Source organism: Drosophila serrata, unplaced genomic scaffold (assembly GCF_035046125.1).
Source record: "Drosophila serrata isolate PLE 108 unplaced genomic scaffold, ASM3504612v1 contig_233, whole genome shotgun sequence".
Classification (NCBI taxonomy): Eukaryota; Metazoa; Arthropoda; class Insecta; order Diptera; family Drosophilidae; genus Drosophila; species Drosophila serrata.
The window spans coordinates 259,774-279,116 of NW_028257131.1; the positions used below are offsets into that span (position 1 = coordinate 259,774).

General features: G+C 40.4%; 2 protein-coding genes across 2 annotated transcripts; both read left to right on the forward strand.

Annotated features, from left to right (window-relative positions):
* Window positions 1-17,686: 17,686 nt before the first annotated feature.
* LOC147644071 (uncharacterized) lies at window positions 17,687-18,040 on the forward strand. The gene has a single exon (XM_086830304.1). The coding sequence runs from the start codon at window positions 17,687-17,689 to the stop codon at window positions 18,038-18,040; it is 354 nt and encodes a 117-aa protein (XP_086686430.1).
* Window positions 18,041-18,638: 598 nt separating this feature from the next.
* LOC110183699 (uncharacterized) lies at window positions 18,639-19,076 on the forward strand. Its single transcript, XM_086830310.1, has one exon. The coding sequence runs from the start codon at window positions 18,649-18,651 to the stop codon at window positions 19,063-19,065; it is 417 nt and encodes a 138-aa protein (XP_086686436.1). The 5' UTR covers window positions 18,639-18,648; the 3' UTR covers window positions 19,066-19,076.
* Window positions 19,077-19,343: the final 267 nt, after the last annotated feature.

Here is a 19,343-nt window from a genome sequence, read left to right on the forward strand (position 1 = left end):
TGGCTGCAAGTTTCTTAATTTTCGTTTGCCGTGAATTTGCTCACATATTCGCCGAGCTTTGCGCCTACGTCAGGCTACTTTTATCTTTTCCAGCTTACACTGGGGAAAAAACAAGAGTTATCTTGGACTAAGATATTTGTGAAGGATTTTTAAAGGTAAATGGAGATATTTTAAATGAATCCGTGAACATATCCTATAAGTAAGAACATAAAATATTATAAAATTATAATAAATACCCCTTAATATATTTCATTAAGCATTTTATTATTAGATATAAATATAGTTATTAGTATAGTATTTAAAATAAAGTTAAAGTTACTCACAATTGTTGTTAAATCTTTGTGTCTCATTAATTGCTTTAATATTTCCCATCTTGAAATGTGATAAACCTCTTTGAACGCTTCAAACTTTAAGTAAACAATTCGATTATCGGGCTCACATTATTTGAAGACAACTGAGGCACAGAAGATGGATACAACTTTGGGGAGATTGAACCATAATTGAATGGTTTCTAGATTACTTTTGATTCGCAGGATGTGTCCTTGATTTCGGTACGTTTTCAGTGCACTCCGGTGAATATTGTTGTGCAGCTTGGCGTAGCAGAAAATCGCTTAAGACGGCACTGCTGTAGTGCAAAGTTTACCCTTTCTTGGGGGTGGGATGGAATTCTCGTTCCAGGTAACCGGCCAGGTGGGGCGGTGAGTTTTACGGCTCCGGCGACTGCTTCAGTCATCAGTTTTGAAGTTGAAGTTTTGCCGGGTTTGCATCTCGCTTTTCCGTATCTGTTTCCGCATCTTTCCGGCTCAACTTCATCGACATCGTTTACTTTTCGATTCGTTTCGTTTCGTTTTGCAATCTGTAATTACGAGCAGCAGCCGCTTTTGATGCTTTTTCGGTTTAACTTTCAACAGCTGCCAAGAGGAGTCTCTTCCACCACGACCACGTCCACAATCCGCTGAATCCCTGGAATCGTTGCTCCTTCAGCTTGAAATATAATCGACATTGTCGATTGGCGCGTGTGTTTTTGTGGTTTTTGCGTTGAAAAGTTCCGTGTTAGTTTTGTTTTCGTTGGCATTTCTAATGCCTTGGAAAGGAGTTTTTCCTGTTCGTTTTTTGATAGCATATTTTATGATGATGTTTGCTTTGGTATCAACTTGAGTTGCTTGTGCTTGCCGTGGAAAGTGCGTCTCATTAAGCTGCATTTGATATGCATACGAAATTTACGGAAGACGACGGGTCCCCGAGAGTCCTTTGACTGACGCTAATTAGAAAAGTTGGCCCAATCACGGGTAACACTTCCGCTTTCACCCGTTCCTCGCCTTTTTTTTTAAATGTTTTTTCTGTTTTTCCCCATTAACGCTACATTGGTGCTAATAGAGACTGCGACTTTATCGAGGACTTTGCCAATAAGAGTTCGCCAACAAGTTTAAAATTGTCTGCATGCCCTTCGATGGCATAAAGGCAAAAAAAAAGGGTAAAAAATCAAGGCGCAAATGACGGTTCACTTAATTTGCATTTAATTACAAACTTTTACAAAGAGCTTCAGCTACGCCAAAGACTAAACTGAGAAAAAAGCTAAATAACCCCATCCTTGGGAATATTTACAAAGCTTCCGTAATACTTACGTATAAATATTATTTATTTATTTTACTTAGCTTAGCTGTTTGTACTCATTTTATGTGACTCCCTCACTCATTGGTTGGGGGCCACTTAAAAGATTAAAAAACAGGCGGAAAAATCCAAAGGAATCAGACTGAGGGGAAATAATCAGCAAAGATTTCGCACCAGCAACAATGTGTAAAAACAAAGTGCGGGCAAATCAGTTGATAAACAGCTCACGCAAAAGCCATCAAAAAAGAAATGAGGACATCACAACAAATTAATGAATAAATAAAATAAAACATCAAGTTAAAAACATGAATCTCGCTTTAATATATATTGAAAAAGTTTTGCTTATGATATTTTTATAGGGCCGGAGACGATGGCTTCTTAATGAAGTGATTTCTGAATGCTGCGGCAACAAAAGGCATTCACAAATTAGCATTAGCCCGCAGCCCCACTGCCTTGACCCACATTGTCGGTGGTGCCAAGTGGTGGTTGTGGTGGTGGTGGTGCTGCTGCTGTTGCTCCTCCTCCTGGAATTAAAGTGAAGTGCGTGAACTTGCGCATTTCGTGCACGTCCTTCTCGTGTCCTCGCCGTTCCTGTAACATCCCACTCCTTACCTTTAGCTCACAGTGGAGCAGGAGGGATTTATTTGGTAAATTTGTTTATCTAGACTCCAAAGACAAAACATTAGTGAAGTTAACAATTAAAGCAAACAATGCATTTCAAAGGCATACATATAGAATTATTTTGCTAAAGGACTTACAACGGTTTACTTGTTAATGATCAAGTAGTCAAATCATTTTAAATAAACCATTTAAACAATTTCGCCCCACGCTATTCAATCTTCAATCGAAATAAGTAAAGTTTTCCCACATTCTTGTATTAAAATATGCAATCAATTAAATGAAAAAGTCTGAATATAGCTTTTTTGTGGACTTAACCCACGAAAGCCCCTTAGGTATACCACTGTGTGCTGTCTCTTTGCGGCTTGTTGAATTTCGTTGGTAAAATGGAAGCCATCAAACGAATGGTTTCCCTCTTCTTTTGCTCTGAATGAATATTTTTATGCTGCAACTTTCGGGCAACTTACTCATTGGAGTTTTGATTGATAAATGTATTATTTTTTATTGCTCGCGCGCGCTTTTCCTTTTCCATTTTCCAGTTCCCAGTTTTCATTCCCCGCCACTGGCTTTTATGGGTCCACCTGAACGTGAGGGCAAAGTCCTTGAAGCCTCCTCGTTTTCCATCTCCTCCATAGGCAGCGGCAGTTAATTTTCAAATTAGCTGGTCCGACCGAGAGAGCCTTTTAATTACAAATGCCAAGAAGGCGGCTGGTAGCTGTTGGTAGCAGGAAAAAAGAAAGGAAGATACAGAAAAGAGGAAGTGCCTCGGAGACAGCGGCAACAAATGTCTGATTAAATAAATTGGCACAAATTAAAAGAATATGCTGCCATGGCAACAATTAAATCAAAATTCTTGAGTAGCAGGCGAGCCAGCCCACAAGGGGGGCTGTCGTCGCTTTTGATTACATAAAAAACAAGCTAATTACGTGAGCAAGGAAGCAAGGCACCAAGGAGCATAACCATCCCGCGCTAGATCCTTTTGATGTAAGTGGGGCGATGAGGCTCGGTGGACCCACTTTGCCATATGTTTTTATGTCAATTTCCATTTAAATTAGCTGCCAGGCAGAGTAGGGGGCCAGAGCCGGAGGCCCTTGTGGCCGGGCACTCTGCAAATGATTGAATCGCATTCCCCGCACGGCTTGGCTTTATTGTCGACTGACTGCCTGCCTGCGAGCGCGTATTTACAAGGAATTTTAAATATTTTCGCATATGCAAGCCGATTGCAAATTGAGAGCGAATAACGTAAATGAAAATATCCACTTTTAATAGTTGCAGCAGCAGTGAAGCGGCGTTGGCGATTGTTGGCGAAGGTGGGAGGGATTTACTGAGTTTATTGCACCTTGAAGTGAAACCAGGATCTACACTGAAACCAAACTAGCTAAGCTAGATGGAAACTTAATAGAAATTTATAGAGATTTGTCAGATTACAAGTTGTATTAAGTATATATTGAGAAGGCTTTTTAAAATTACGTAGCCGCCATGTGGACCTAATTTCAAGTTAAATTATTATTTATATTGTCACACTCCAACTTTTTCCAAGTGTCAGAGTCTCCATTCCCACAACTGGTCACTTCTTCGATTATAATATGTATATATATGTGTGTGCACACACATGGGGCCGCAGGAATAATCGACGAGGCAATGGAGCGTGCCATCAATCGATTTCAATGGCAATAACTGGCATAGTCTACTTTTGTGCGCTCGGCTACAATTGCTCCGGCCCGGGCGTGAAAGTTTTTAATTGCCCGATCCGATCCGGAGTCCATGGTCCATGCATTCCGCCCTCCGTCCACCAGCTCTTTCCGCTTTCCGCTTTCCGCTCTCCGGTCTCCGCTCTCCGCTCTCCACATTCCGGACCTGGACGAACTGAAGCGCACCGCAAACAGGAAACTCGGCGCGGCCACAAATCATAATAAAAATATGAAACAAGGCCAAGCGCGGCATTGTAATACGAGAACACAATTATTAACATGCCCGGCCACTCCGACCAGGCCACACCAGCAGCACAAGTGCACATTGTTGAAGGTATTTCGACTGCGAAATCGAAAAGTCCCGCTCATATGAGTAATGAACTGAAAGCCAAAAATGTGAAAGAACTGCATTAGAACTAAATGCCAAAAGTTGGTTCGTTTTTCACATAATTAATTAATTGTTGTATTGTGCTTGTGTTATTTTTAGCGTCTGAAAAACACACAAAGGTGAACCTTAATTAAATGAAAATAAATTTCCCAGCCAACACACAAAAATAGCCAAGAGGCACCGCAAATGAGTGCGATAGCCATTGGGAAAATGCTGCAAAAGTAATTGAGTGTGGCCAAGCCCCACCAAATGGGTTTAAATTTTGAAAATCAGGGCAACTAGTTTTTAATTAAATAAATAAACGCCCTTTAACATGGTCTCTTGTTTCATAAAATTGAAGTAAAACGTTATTAAGTATAACAAATATGTATGTACTTACCCTAGATCCATGATCGGTGGGTGCCAAGGATTACCTTTCGACTTTGTCGTTTCTGTAGCTAAAATAGCAAATATCACAAAATATCACAAAAAGGCGGAAGCTGGCAACTGGCGAATGCCACTCGGCTCATTGTTATGCCACTGGCGTGTGCCAGCCGTGTTCATGCTGACAAATTATGCTGTTTTATGCGTTTGTCGCCAACTTCAGCACCCACACATTTAGAACGAAATATATGTATATAAAAAAGAGGAAAATAAAAAGGACACACACCTCCTCCACGCACGCATCAAGATAGGCGCACGCATGAGAGACATGGTTCGACCCCGAAAAACCTCCAAAGACCCGGTGCCTCCATGTGGCAACTTGTTTTCCTCTGAGGTCTGGCCGTGTTATTGCGCCGATGATGAGGTGGACCAAGTGTGAGCCACCAGTTCCCTGGGGCATTTCCGACTGGCGCAAATATTATGGATATGCCGCATGAGAGAATTAGATGCGCATCTGCAGTGAAAAAAATGAGCATAAAATAAAACTATAGATAGTACCAAAGAAGAGGCCTTATAATAACAAGATACCATGGCTTTTTGCCAGTTTTTCAAGTTTTCCACGCTCTCTCGAAATGCAGTTTAAAAACCCGAGAGAGAGCAAGTAGCTTTCAGTCAGTCTAGATCTGTTCGCACAGCTACGCAAAAGATTGATTTGTGAATACAAACACTTAAAGCATTTTTCTATTTTAGATTCTTAAGCTCTCCTCTTGGAGCGAGTGGATAAAAAGCTACTTGCATTGCCATTAGAAAATTTGTTGCATTTACCAAACAAAAAAGTATGGGCGTTATGCATCTTCTCACTTGAACACTATTCCAGGTAAGAAATAAATGTATCCAAGAAAATATTTGCAAATATAAGGACATTTTACACAATAATTTAACAAATAAATATCATAATATATCTGCTTATATCTTATAACGCACTTTGTAAGGCTTCCTGTTTTTATCTCTTTTTTTCCAGTGCCTCCCAGAAACAGGACACAGCGCATCATAAGACGCGTTAATATTTCAGCTGCGACAAAGTCAAAGTCAGAAGCACCTCCAGCGACAACGCGTAAACAAATTGACAGCTTATAAAAACCTGGACGTCATGTGCCCGCCGTGGAAGCGTTTTATTATGCGATCCAAGTTATGTCCCATCCAACAGATTTTGTTGTGCGCCTGTGTACCTGCTGTAAATTGGGGAGCCGAAATTAATTATTAACAACGGCAGAAACGTGTCTGTAATAAGCAATATGCAATAACTGAGTAACTCACAAATAGCACAAACTAGGCGGGCTTCCTTCGTAAGCGAAGGTTTGATTCGATTGTCTCGCTGATTTAATTAATAAAGCGATTCGTCTGCAGTTGACAGGCTTCGAGCCGCTGAGCCAGCGAGCCTGCAGATTATTAAATATCGCAATCTCATTAAGCGAATGAAACGGTAATATTATATGCACATATACGATGTTCGACTTAAAAATGGAAATCCCGACGATAATGAGCTTAATTGGTTGCGAATGAACGTTAACCACCAGGGGATATCGCAGCGGGATTTATCGATTAAGGGCATATTATAAATTTCATTTTTTGTATATAAATGTTTTTATTCTGAAGCATTTTTTATCCTTGTAATAAAGTCAAATACTGATAGGTCTGCTTTGAAGTTTCTTAAAAATTAACAAGACATGACTAAGGCTTATATAGAGAAATTAAACATTTGGTATTAAATTGGACTTTAAAGAGAGATGCGTCTTTGAAACCTATCTGCCAATGATATCTTTTGGGGAATTTGCATATCCGTATACTTCTTCGTTGGGCAGCTAGTCTTGGGTCCACTTTGATCTCAGCAACTATTGACAAAGCCTGCGACCGAGCAAACATCTGGGCTGCCATGGGAAATGCAAACAGATTTCCAAATGGGAAGGCAAATAAATAAATCGCGCGTGCTACCTGCCCGAATACCCCCAACCCGGGCCTTGGGATATTTTCCGGTTTATTATTTATATTTCGGGGCCTGGTACACCCCCCGTTGTTGTGCATTTGCGGTGAGCAAACACGGCATAAATCCAACGCCAGTTCGTGTAATTTAATACGTTCCGCTAATAGCGTTTAATGATAAGCCTTTCTGACAGTTTTTCGGGCGCGGCATTTGATTTTAGTTGCGGCATCAATTTTTCATGGTTTATACAAATTGCACACTCATAATTCGAGTAATTATGCTAAAAGTCATTTGGGAGCACTCGTGCGCATTTATGAATTGTAATATGATTTTTAACACCGCATCACAATCGCTAAAATTAAGCCCAATCTGTTGGGAAAAGAACTGATGTGATTTAATTGGAGCACAGGAGCGACAGAGCGTCGCAGTTCATCGAACTCTCACAGCAGGACAAATCCTTTGATTTGGATACGCTTTCGGTTGGCCCCACTCGATTCACGTCATCAGCACTCCAAGGAGCCGCAGACGAGGCCGAGACATTGGTTCAAAGGCAGTGTCTAGACGAGGGTGCATTACATCTGGCGTGATTGCTAAAGGATTCTCTTGTGAGGCGCCTGGATTATGAGCCCATTCGAGTCCTATTTCGAATCCTTTGTGCCGCAAATTACAGTTTCAGGCCTGCCAGAGGGTATAGTAATTGGGTTTGTTCTAAAGCCTGCGACAAGGATTCCATTAAATCTTGAAAAAACTTTATTACCTGGTTAGTATTTCTACGATATCGTAGATCTCAAGGATTAAAAGATGGGCTTCATTAATTCATTCTCCGATAAAGGGTGAAGAAAGAGTATTTCAAGCCTCGAATTCCCATCTTCATTACCTTGGGAATTGGGTTCCCTGAAACCCGTTGAAGGTGCGATGACTTGTGATGCAAATATTGGGTAATTCGATAGCTCAATCGGATGTGAACCCTTATTCAGGGACGACCCTAGACTACAAGGCCATTGAATTGATGGTAATGCGAGTGAGCTCCTTCCAAGGAGTCCAATGTCCCGCATTTGTTTTCGGTCCACGGAATGCTTGTCTATTTATTAAATAGGCTTGCAAATGTGCCTGCTGCCCAAATGTATTCGTTCAGCTCGGTTACTTATCAAATGCTCACTTTGATTTGTTGGCTACCGAGCTGAATTGGCCACAATCAAATGGATTGAGGAGCGAGGCGCAAGGACTCGGCCCTCTGAGCCGAGCCGCAAGCTGTTAACCCAAATAATTATGGCTTCATTAACTTTATTGTGTGTGTAAGTGGTTTTTTGATAAAGCTACTGAGTTATAGCCAAAGCACTTGTGGCCCTCCGCCCGCCACCCGCTGCAAGCAAATTAATTGCTACGAATTGGGCCGCCCAAATGGACAGAAAAAAATCGAAATCGTTTTGCTAAATGACACAAATTTAGCAAACATTAAATCGTGCTAGATTTTTACGTTTTTTTTCCATCCAGCCTTTGTTTATATATTGCCAAAGGGTTTTTGTGTAACTCGGTTGGCGAGTGTGTGCACAATTTTCAGACAGACGGACAGACACCGAAAACAGGGTGCCCCTAGGCCCGGTTGTTGTCTCCGGCTTGCCAATAACAAGGCTCTCCTTTTTTACAATTTCACTGAACGGAAAATCTTTTGTGGCAGAACCTTCAAAATCTACAGAAATTGAGGTTTGTATTCACAAAAGATCTTTACAAGAAAATTAGGAAATTTTTATATAATTATTTTATTAAAAAACTATGTTTTGAGGTGTATGTTTTAATTCATCAGCTACCTTACATTGTTAAGAAAAGTTTAAAAAGAGCGGTCTTAAAATTAACTTGATGGAAAACTCCAATAAAGACTTTTTCAATAAAACCATTATTGTTTTGGGGTCGCAAAATGATAGGTGAAAAATATTCCATTTTTATTTAACCAATATTGCATATATTTTTTTAAACATCAAGTTGTGTTAAGTGCCTAGTTCTACTTTTAATATTATTTTCTTCAGTGCCTCTTCAAAAAAAAATTATATTACATATATTCGGCAGGTATCTCAACACGAAAAAAAAATATAACATATATATGGAAAATATGAAGGTAAAATTTTACGTAACCAAGCAGTGGTCTATGTGAAACAACCAACAACATGGCCAGAGACAACAACAAACAACCGCACTATTATTTTTAATGGCCAAACATTACAAGCCACGTGGGCTGAATCGGGTTGGGAAAAGGAAAGCGAAAGCGAACATAAAAATAAATAAGAACAAATTGGCAGGCAAATGTTTAGTTTGTGGCAACATGTTGCCAACTAGCCCCCCGCCGACCTCCCCGGAACAACTTAAAAGTTGGCCGTGTGTCGCCATCTGCCTATCGCAGCTTTTTCTCTCCAGCACTGTGGGCCTGGGCATCCCTCGAGTTGCCTTTGAGCTATTTTATAATTAGTCCCAGCCATGACAAAAAGTTTTTGGCAAAACAACTTAAGCGCCCTGCCATCGGGGTCCGTTTAGCCAGCCAACCGCACGCGGTGCACGTGAGGAGCCTGAAACGGAGAAGGATCAGCGGAAAAGAGTTGCCCTCGACCATGGAATACCCGTCAATTGGATCTTTTCTACTAAACTACAGATAATTTATAATGGCAGCTTCTCACAATTATAAATCTGTAATCTTTTAGTTAGTTTACTAATTTAATATTTTTTCTTAGTACAAATTTATTTCCATTGTTACAACCGTTTTCCCAATTGAAGCATACCTGTGGAAGTTAGTATCGGCCTTAGGGCAGCATCACTAACAATGAGTTACTATGCTGCACGAGTCCGAGGTGGTTGGATGGTGCTGGTGGCATTAAATTTTAGAGCAAATAATGCACAACATATGTATGCCGAAAAATGGGAGAAAAAAAGAGAATGTTCTATGAAATCTGGAAAGTTTTCCGCACGCTCGACTGCGCCTAAATTAGTTTGGGGAGCAGCCAAGGTCTATGCGAGGCTTAGCTTTTGATTTTGCCCTCGGGTAGGCTCCATCTACCTATCCTTCACTACCATTTTACACTTGACAAAATAATGCCTTTAACAAATATTATATATTTTTAATAATCTACGGTGATTTAAAAAGCATTTTAAACTCTTAATCACTAATAGGAAACCCATAACAAATTATTTTCATTATAGCACAGCGTATTAAATTGAATTGGAAGCATTATTCGTGTAGATTTTTGGTTAGTTTAATTTATTTTTACTTAAATACAATACTTAACGTGTTATATTTTTTTTTCAGTGCATAAACCGCGCCTGGTGAAAATTTGAAATCTGCTCAACTGCTAATTGGCTGTGGCCAAGCACTGCCCCAGGCTTAGCGTTTTTTTCTTTTTTTAATTGGCAGCAGCTGCGCTTTACTTTTGGTGTTTTTGCAATCGAAAAGTATTAGAACGGCGGGGGAATTACCAAGCTCTAGCCAAAGATAATCCTTTCGAATGATCCATAATGGAGAAACTTATTCTTATAAGATCATCAACCATTTTCTCTTTGAAAATAGAGTTTAGAGTTTGGTTTATTATGTTAAACGATATCTTTTTCCATGATTTTAAGTTGAAAGATACGTAAAGCTGGCACAGAATGTATGTTATTACCGGATTTCTTAGTGAAAAATTATATACGCAGACTCGAAATCAGTCAAATTGGATTCGGCATTCCTATTAAAGAAATGCATTACTTATGCAGTCCGCTCTCCTTTTGCAAATAGGGCATGACTTGACTGCTGGCAGAAAGCGGATTGGTTTGAATTTCCCCCTCACAAGTGCATGGAGTCCATCAAGTGTGTCAAAATTGCAGTAAAACCTGGAGCAGGGAAGCCCCGGAGCCAGCAACTTGCTACCTGCAACCTGCAACCTGCGACTCCAAGGATAATGCCCCAAAGCCATACTCGCACATAGTAAGCCATACATGGGGCAGACCTGGGCGGGGGGTTTGTCTATATAAATTGCAACATTTCATCAAGTGCTTGGTGATTACGCCAGAGAGGACGAGGGTGGCGAGCACTTCGAATGTGATTACGTGTCTTATGAAATTGAAAGGATTTGAAGGTGCAAAAGAGCATTAAATTACAGTCTTCCTTTTTCAGTTCGCCTTAGCTAGCAAGGCAGGACGGACTTTCGCCTGAATTTACCAGACAGATGCCGAAAAATCTCCCCCTCCGCTTTCTTGTGCACGCAATTGATAATTTATTATATCATTTTTGCATTTCATTAAAGAAATTTTCAATTTTCTTCTCAATTAGGTAGCTATGAAAGTTTCGACTATTTGTCTTCGTTTAGGCCACGACATTTTGTATCCTTAAATGTGTGTGTGGTCCTGTCAAAGGGCGAACTCGAATGTTGTTTACGCATATTAGAAGCCTTTGATGAAAACTTTCTAGAATTCTTTTGGGTAAAACAAGCAAAGTAACTTACTGGAAATTGCATCTACTGATCTACACTGGGAGAAACATCATTATGGGTTCGACAACATATTTCAAAAATACATATTCAGTTTGTCAAGGATGTGCACCCAGCAAACATGTATTTGCTGAGATTTATTCCGAGTGCACGGAACGAGCTGAAGGAAATTGCTTTGGATGCAAAACTTTTGTTGGCTGAAGACAATTTCCTATAAATTGCCAATTAGCAAAGTCAATAATTAGAGAGTCGGCTCTGATCTGTGGGAGAATGCATTCGCAACTGGAGTCTCGGCAAAACTTTATCCGACTTTATACGACTTTATCCGACTGGTTACATTTTCGATTCTAATTATAGTTGCCTTGTCTCGGGTCCCCGGCAAACTTGTGCAGCATCTGCAAAGTGGTTTTGCATACTCCCACTCGCCCTGGCACTCGCATCGAGTAAAAATTGATAGTTTTGCATGCACGATGCTTATCCTGGCTGCACCCCAAATACGGTTGCCATATCCTTTAAGCTATTTCCGCTTGTTGCTGTTGTGTGCGAACCGAAACGGAAATAGCAATGCACCGGGTGGGACCTCCCCCAGCTTCCAGCATCCAGCTCCCAACTCCCAGCTCCTCGAGCATCCCGAAGGAGATGTGGCGTCTACGGGTGCCTGGCCCCATGTGGGGATTTATTTGTCGAAAATCGTCTGGCTGGGGCGAGTGCAGCTCGATGGGAATCGAGTGGGTTGGATTTCTGTTAGCAATTAGTGTGTTAGTGGCAACTGCAAGACATTCATAAATAGTCATGAACAGCACCTTGTAGCACCGAGGTGGGAGCATCTCACATAATTATAGCAATCCGACCACAGGAGTGAGGCAGATACCACCACCTGGAAACGGATTAGAGTTAGAGCACACACTATCGGCAGAAACATTTCACTTGCTTGTTCAGGTGTTCACTTTGGGGAAAATTCAATAAAACTGACTCAGCTTCTGTAGATGAATATAATATCATTTTCAAGGCAGGGAAATATTCTTGCTTATGCCATATACATACATATATGGTTTAATTAGGTTGAAAAGTGATTTATATAAACTACTCTTCCTTTACTTTACTTTCAATTAAACTATAAGGTGAAATATTTGTTACATGTTTAGTTACCTATATTGAAATAGTTGCTAATACCAATATTTAATTTCATATTTCAACAGCACAGAAATTAGAAAATTAATTATGAGTTGCACAAATTTATGTGGTGTTTTTTGGAAACTATCCACAACACATTTAAAAGGGTAGGAATTTCGCGTTTCAACTTGTATTATAGAAAAGTAAAGTTCAGTGAACAAAATTACCAATAAAAAGGATACAATTTGAAATTCTCTTTATAAAAATCATAAGTAGAAATTTCCTGAGATATACCTTACAAAAACATACTATTTTCAACTGGCTTTGTTTAAAGTACACCATAGCTGACAGCTTTTCTCGCAGTGTGTCTGGAGTCGGCTACTGACTGTCTATCCATGGCAGAAGCTGGCGCCAGTCAACCATTTGGCTAATTGTCTGCATTTATCAAGCGCCAAACAAGGCAACGCAAAAAAGGCGCATAGAATTTATAACAATTGTTTTACAATTTTCCAGTGACAAAGGAAAATCACTTAGAGGCATTGTTGTGTGTCGGGGATGTGCGTTACTTTTATTTTCAGGCGCGGCGCCACTTCTATTTAATACTGTGGAAATTGGAGCAGCAATCTGGCGGAAATATTTAGCCAATTGGCAACATTATTTAACGGCTAACGGCACTACCCGTTGCAGGAGCCTTGATTTATGCTGCAGCCTTTTCTTTTCCCTTAGTCGGTGACTTTTCCCAGCACCCCTCCCCCTATTTCTCTTTATATTTTTTGCTTGGAAACTTTGCTGCTCATATGTGTGTGTGTGCAATTGTGCACTAATTTGCAGTTAGTTTAATAAATTTTCCACTGCGCCACATGCGTGTGCGGAAAAGTTTGGCGAGTGCGGGTCGCAAACTTTTAATTTCTTGTTTGGCAAGCGGCATTGTGTCATAAATTTTTACCGCTCCACCGGGCAGGGAAATGCACTTTGAAAAAAGTAGAGTCGAAAGTATAGACCCATATCCTAACTAAGCTTGGGAAATTTACTTTGAAATTTATATACAAAACCATTTATTTATTACCAATAGATGTTCTAACAATATTTCTGATTGATCAATGAAAGAACTATTATAAATATTTACAAAGTTTGTCAGAAGCTAATGTATTGGAATTATTTAAATCAAAGAAACGTGCTGGAATTTTATGTAGTATAGAAATTTAATTCAATTGATTATCCTAAAATAATCCCATACGTATCCTAACAATATATTTAAATAATTTTAAATATGGACCGATTTAAATGGTTATAAAATAAATAAGTAATATATTTAAAATGGATACATATGTATACATTTAATGGTGATAATTTAAATCAGCACACAACATGAAATTTTAAATGTTTAATGAATTACTCATTATTCGAGACACTAAAATGTATTATTTTATATTTTTTTTGAAAAATTTATCCTGTGCATGTGACTCAGTATAAGATAATTATATTGGTAATTAATTCCACCGGCAGCGAGGCCTAAGCTGGTGGCCTCCATAAATAAGGTCCAGTTTGCAGCCAAATGGCAATTAAGTCAAGGAAACAGTCGCCGCTCGATAAGAAGGTTGTCGCTTTGGCCCTGATTTTTACTGCTTTCCCATGCAAATGAACTGCAATCAGCAGTAAAAAGAACGAGTAAAACAGCAGAAAATGAGTGCAATGTCCATAACAACGACTGAACGAGGCAAAAATGTTAACACGAATTAGCCTGAAAGTATGCAGAGATGCTAGATGGCAACAGGAAGCGGATGCAATAAACCATGCACCAGCAGCCATAAAAAAGGGTCCCCGGACGTGCTTCCCTATCGAGTGTCCTTCGAGGAGCTGCACGGGCGGAAGTATTGCAGTGAGAGAAAATGAAATACCAAAGCAAGAGCTAAGGTATTTGAGGAATAGATTCAATTTAATGCAAAATTTATAATAGTATTTTTTGCATTTTATTTTCTGTGTGCTCTAACTGCCTTAGTAACTGCAAAAAACCACATAAAGGATAAATAGAAATTAAAAAGGCAAGTGAGCCACTTGATACCGACTTGACTCCCCACCGATCCTGTTCCACATCCTCCAGCATCCATCCTTCATTTTGCTGGCTGATGTGACACATTTCCAGCTATTGCCACAAGTCAGACTAACGATATGTGACACTTGGCCACACAGAAACACACGCATAAACACTTGCTGGCAAACATAAGGATTATGCAAATGAACTAAGGGGCCCTTTGAAATTCATAAACATTTAATATTTTATGGAGCATTCATGAACATTTAGGCGGCACTGCAAGTGTCGAATGTGTGTGCGTGTGTGTGAGAGAGAGTGTGTGTAAGTGTGTGTTTGGCAAAAACAATTGCCATTGTTTGTTGCTGCCTGCCTGCCTGCATGTTTATTTGTTGTTTTTTGTTCAACACTTGAGGCAGGCCGCACAGCTATATACATACATACGGTATACATGCACGATTGCACTGACAAAAACAAGTTACTTGTTTTCTAATGAATTCATATTGTATGAGAATACTGAAAATAATATAATAATAAATTAAACCTACAAGTACTCATAGCTTTCTTATCAACAGCAAGAACCTTTCTTTAAATGAAATTTAGAATTAGACCACGTTGTGAAGTATAGTGCAACGCAAGTGGTAAGTGCTCCCAGGACTCTGTAGCCTCTCGTGTGCCTTGGACCTTGTATAGTTCCCGTTCAAACTCTCATAGAGAAACCATCCAGAAAAGCTTCACCCCCTTCTGCACAGTTTACCCTCTTGATTTATTTCTCTCTGTACACGTAGAACTATATGAATATCAAAGTGTTTTGCATGAATTTCATGTGCTCCATTGGTGAAATTTTACTTGTCATTGTTGCGTTCTGAATAAAAGATGAGCGGCAGCTTGGCTGCCGGGCGAAATTTCGATCGGAGACGAAGAAGGATGGGGGACTGGGTCTGGGTCTGGGAACCCAGGAAGGGGCTTAACGCCGGTGAACTGCAATTGCTAATCACCCAATTTGGTTGCACGATTCAATCGGAATAAGAGCTGTATAAGGCGGGAATAAAATGAGAGCGCCACTGCCATTCACGCAATTAACTAACTTGGCCCGAATGGCACTAAAGCTTTTATCTTATTATCCTGGCGAAATACCCAAAGCGCTGAACGCTGAGCGCTGACAAGCCAACACAAGCAAATGAAGCCGGCAAGATGGCAAATAGTCAAAGGACCTCTGGAAAAACAGAAGGCAACCGAAATGTCCGCAGGTCCTTCGGCAAAAAAGGAATGAAAAAAAAGGAGCTGGGGAGAAAACAAACCATACCCACTAGCGAGAAAAGCGCATTATGTCCTCGTCTTGCGTCTGTCTGCGTCCCTTTCTGTTTTGTCCTTTTTATTCCGTATCTCTCTCCTGTGACCGCTTTGTTATTTCGATTTTATTCTCTAACGATTTTCCGCCTTTGATTGCGCACCTTTTTCTAGTTTTTACTTTTCAGTTTTCACCTTTCCACCCTTCGCAGCCGACCGTGGGGGTTATAAATATGAGCAAACATTTCGCAAGATATCCTTAATTAAAGCAATTTCCTTTTCGACGGAAAAGGGATGGCGAGCAGGACGCTTGCGTGTGCAGGGCTTGGAATGAAATTTGCAAAAAGGACGGCCAAAGGAAATAAGCTGCCTTGTCCTCGCCATAAAGGTGCGACCGAAAAACGGTGGGACAATGACCTGTTACGCACACTTGCCCACATCCCCGCACACAGATATACATCCACACACACACGAACATACACACTTATACGGATACACACGGACACCCAATCCAGGAGGCAAACGAGGCACCCACGCAACCGCGGGGCAAAAGGGTTAAGAGCGAATCTTCGTGTGGCCATTAACATGAAATTTTTAACAGCAGCCGCAAAACGAGAGCCAGAGTTGCCAGGATTTTGGCGGGGTCACGTGGCCCGCCATTGTTGCCGCCCCTTTCTTACTTACAACCGCCACTTCATCTCGTTTTTTCTTGCTTACAGCTTCCTTGGTAGTAGTTGATGTCCTTACCCTATCTTACTAAGCTTACTAAGACCTGTACAAGAACTAAATTTTGATATATCTGAAGAAATTGTATATTCGTTTATTTATATAAATATATCTAAATTTAAAAGCATGTTTCAGACAATTCCCCATTATAATATATTATATTAAATAGTATTTTTAATAACTTCATGTTCATACTTGAAACTTTTTAAAATTTAATTTTTATATAAAGAGGGATCAACAAGGGTACTCCTAGATTCGATATCAGTTCTTAGTTCAGTCCCTGTTGTTGTTGTTGTTGTGAACCAGAGCCAGGACATAAGCAGCGCCGTAGGAGCTGAAGCAGCTTTTGTCTCCTGGTCTCGATGTGGTGGCTCCTCCTTTATTTTTAACCAGGCAGAGTCAAAGAGACGACGAGACCCACCGAGAAGCAGAAGCGTCGCTTTGTTCGGAAGTCCTCGCTCTCTCTTTCATAGTTTCCCGCCGCACTGCCAGCATTGCCCGTGCCCGTCACCGCCCCCGCTCCGCTTTAATCCGCCGCGTATGTCCTTGCACAACATCCTTTGCATTGTTTGCGCTATAAATACACGATGCTGGAGGTGCGCAGCGAGTGAAATAAAAACACGAAGAGGAACCGCACTCCACGGCAACAATAACCACCCACAACCAGCAGAAACAGAAAACAGCAGCAGCAACTGCGGCGGCTTATCCTTGCCGTCTTCTTCGACGGCGTCGCACAGGATGCGCCGCTTATTTATCGCATTTTTATGTGAAATAAACGATTCGGAATTGGCTACGTAAAACATTAATTTTATTGTGGGGGAAATTGAGATTGCACAATGAAACAACAAGCCGCCGAGGGGAATAACCTTCCCCATTGAAACCTAGAAGAAGGAGACTCCTACTTGTGTTATTTACCTCAAAATAATGTCACTACATAAATTTGGATCCTTTATACTCAGAAAATCGAAATATTTCGATTGATGAATTACTAGACAGCTTACTAATAATACATAATACAGCAACTTGGAAAGCACACCGCAGCCAGTGCTCTGCAATTAACTAACAAGTTTAACAAAGCTAAACTAAATTTGTTAAATAAATTACATGCTAAGTAAATAAGTATATTAGTATAGATGGTCACGGCAAATACATTAAGATCATCATCGTGACAAAATGTCTAATTAGTGAAACTAAGTTTTAGTCTGTATTCAGATCGGAAGTTAAATGCTTCATGGAATGGTGAAAACAAGCTTAATAAGCTGGCTGATTATTTTCTTCAGTTTATTTCGGAGAACTCTTCAGTCTGACATTAAAAGAGGCACAGAAACTATTGTTTCTCCAAGAACAATCAAAGTCCCAAAGAATGAACCTCAATCCACCCACCAAGCTGCAGGTCCACACTCCGATAGAGGTGGGGTGGACATCACCATGTGCAAGGTCGACGAAGTGAAAACTCCATTCGGTTGTGAGAAATCCGTGGTTAAGAAAACACGGAATGAACTTAGGGCTCCGGTGGTTAGCAGCCTTCTAAACAGTGACAACACGGTAGTGCATTCAAGTCGCGGTCTCAGATCTCCGCAAAAGTATAGCAATATTGACGATCAGGTGGAACAGCCCAAGGAGACGAAAAAGGATTCACACTCAGACCACCCGGTTACGGGAAAAGATCGATCATTCACGTACAAATTTCTGCCGGGGAGAAGACTGCCCAAGGGGAAAAAATGCAGACTAATTGAGGTTCAAGGAATGAAACGTCGATGCATTCGCAAATTGCACGGATAAAGACAAGAAACATTCACAGCTAAATCATCTTGTTCTTAAAATATAGACTGTTAATTTATCAAAAGATAATCTTAATAAACTATAACATCATCTATTGAGTAAATGGTTTGCAAAAAATGCGGACATACCATATTTCTTTGAAAACTCGACTTTCTTTTGATTTTCAACAGATTCTTTCATGGTACAGCCAGACGAATAGATTGGTTGGCCCAATTCGTTGTACTTCATTAGCAATGAAAAATTATTTTAGTTGTAAAAAATAGCGACTGGTTGAAAGTTACAGAATGAATTCCTGCCTATGCAGACTTGTTATTTTTCTGTATCTCATTGCACTCAGCTTTCAAAAGGAATCATCAGTCACAACATTAAGCACACCATCCGTTAAAAAAGCAGTTCTCCTATTACAATAGCAACCAAAGCCCCAAGGAATAAATCTCAATCCATAAACCGGGCTGCAGCTACATTACCCCACTGGAGGTTCACAGTGCCAGCCCCATGAATGGATGTCAAAAAATGGCTGCGTCGAACGGGATGTTTTCCCGAATCGAGTGGTTACGCGATCCAGGAAGAACGAAGGATTTCACAAAGGAAAGGAGCCAATCGGTATAATGGACGATAGCAACTGCAAGGCCGATGAAGTGAAGACTCCGTTCGGTTGTGAGAAAGCCATGTCTCAGAAAACGCGGAATGAGCTTAGGGTTCCAGTGCAACACATCACCCTAAACGTGGAGCAGGTTATGGACCTTAATTACAGAAGAGGATTTGTTCATAGTGATGCAGAAGGAAAACAAAAGGTCTATAAGCCGAAAGCCACCTCCAAAGATCCCCCAATTAATGCTCACAATCGACCCCGAATAGACTCCATTCCGCCGGGCAGGATACTCAGGACCGTACGCCATTGCCGACCTTACGAAGTCCTTTCAAGGGGAGGAAAATGTGTTCGCAAAAGGGGTAAAAAGGGAGTGTACGAGCACAAGAATCACGTGTACGGACTTCAGCCTGAGGCACCGAGATCCAAGCTCTAAACGAAAGCCAAAGGAGGATTAGAATACAAATATACCTAATCTGAACTGAAAGGAATTATTGTTTCCTAAAACGTAAAAGGGATATTTAGAGGTATTAAATCTTTCTGGAGATAAACTTAAGAATGTGACTTAAGATTTTCATAATAGTTAAAATTACTTATAATTGCCAGGCCAAGACAAGATTACTGCGGGCTTAGAATTTTCTGTGAACAACCCTTTACACATAATTATAGCCTGTTTTATAGCTCGTGTCCGTGTACTGTAAAGTCCATGACAAA

Bases quoted from the DNA above. Each gene is read 5' to 3' on its own strand.
- LOC147644071 (XM_086830304.1), top strand. From the start codon at position 17,687: ATGTGCAAGGTCGACGAAGTGAAAACTCCATTCGGTTGTGAGAAATCC.
- LOC110183699 (XM_086830310.1), top strand. From the start codon at position 18,649: ATGGACGATAGCAACTGCAAGGCCGATGAAGTGAAGACTCCGTTCGGT.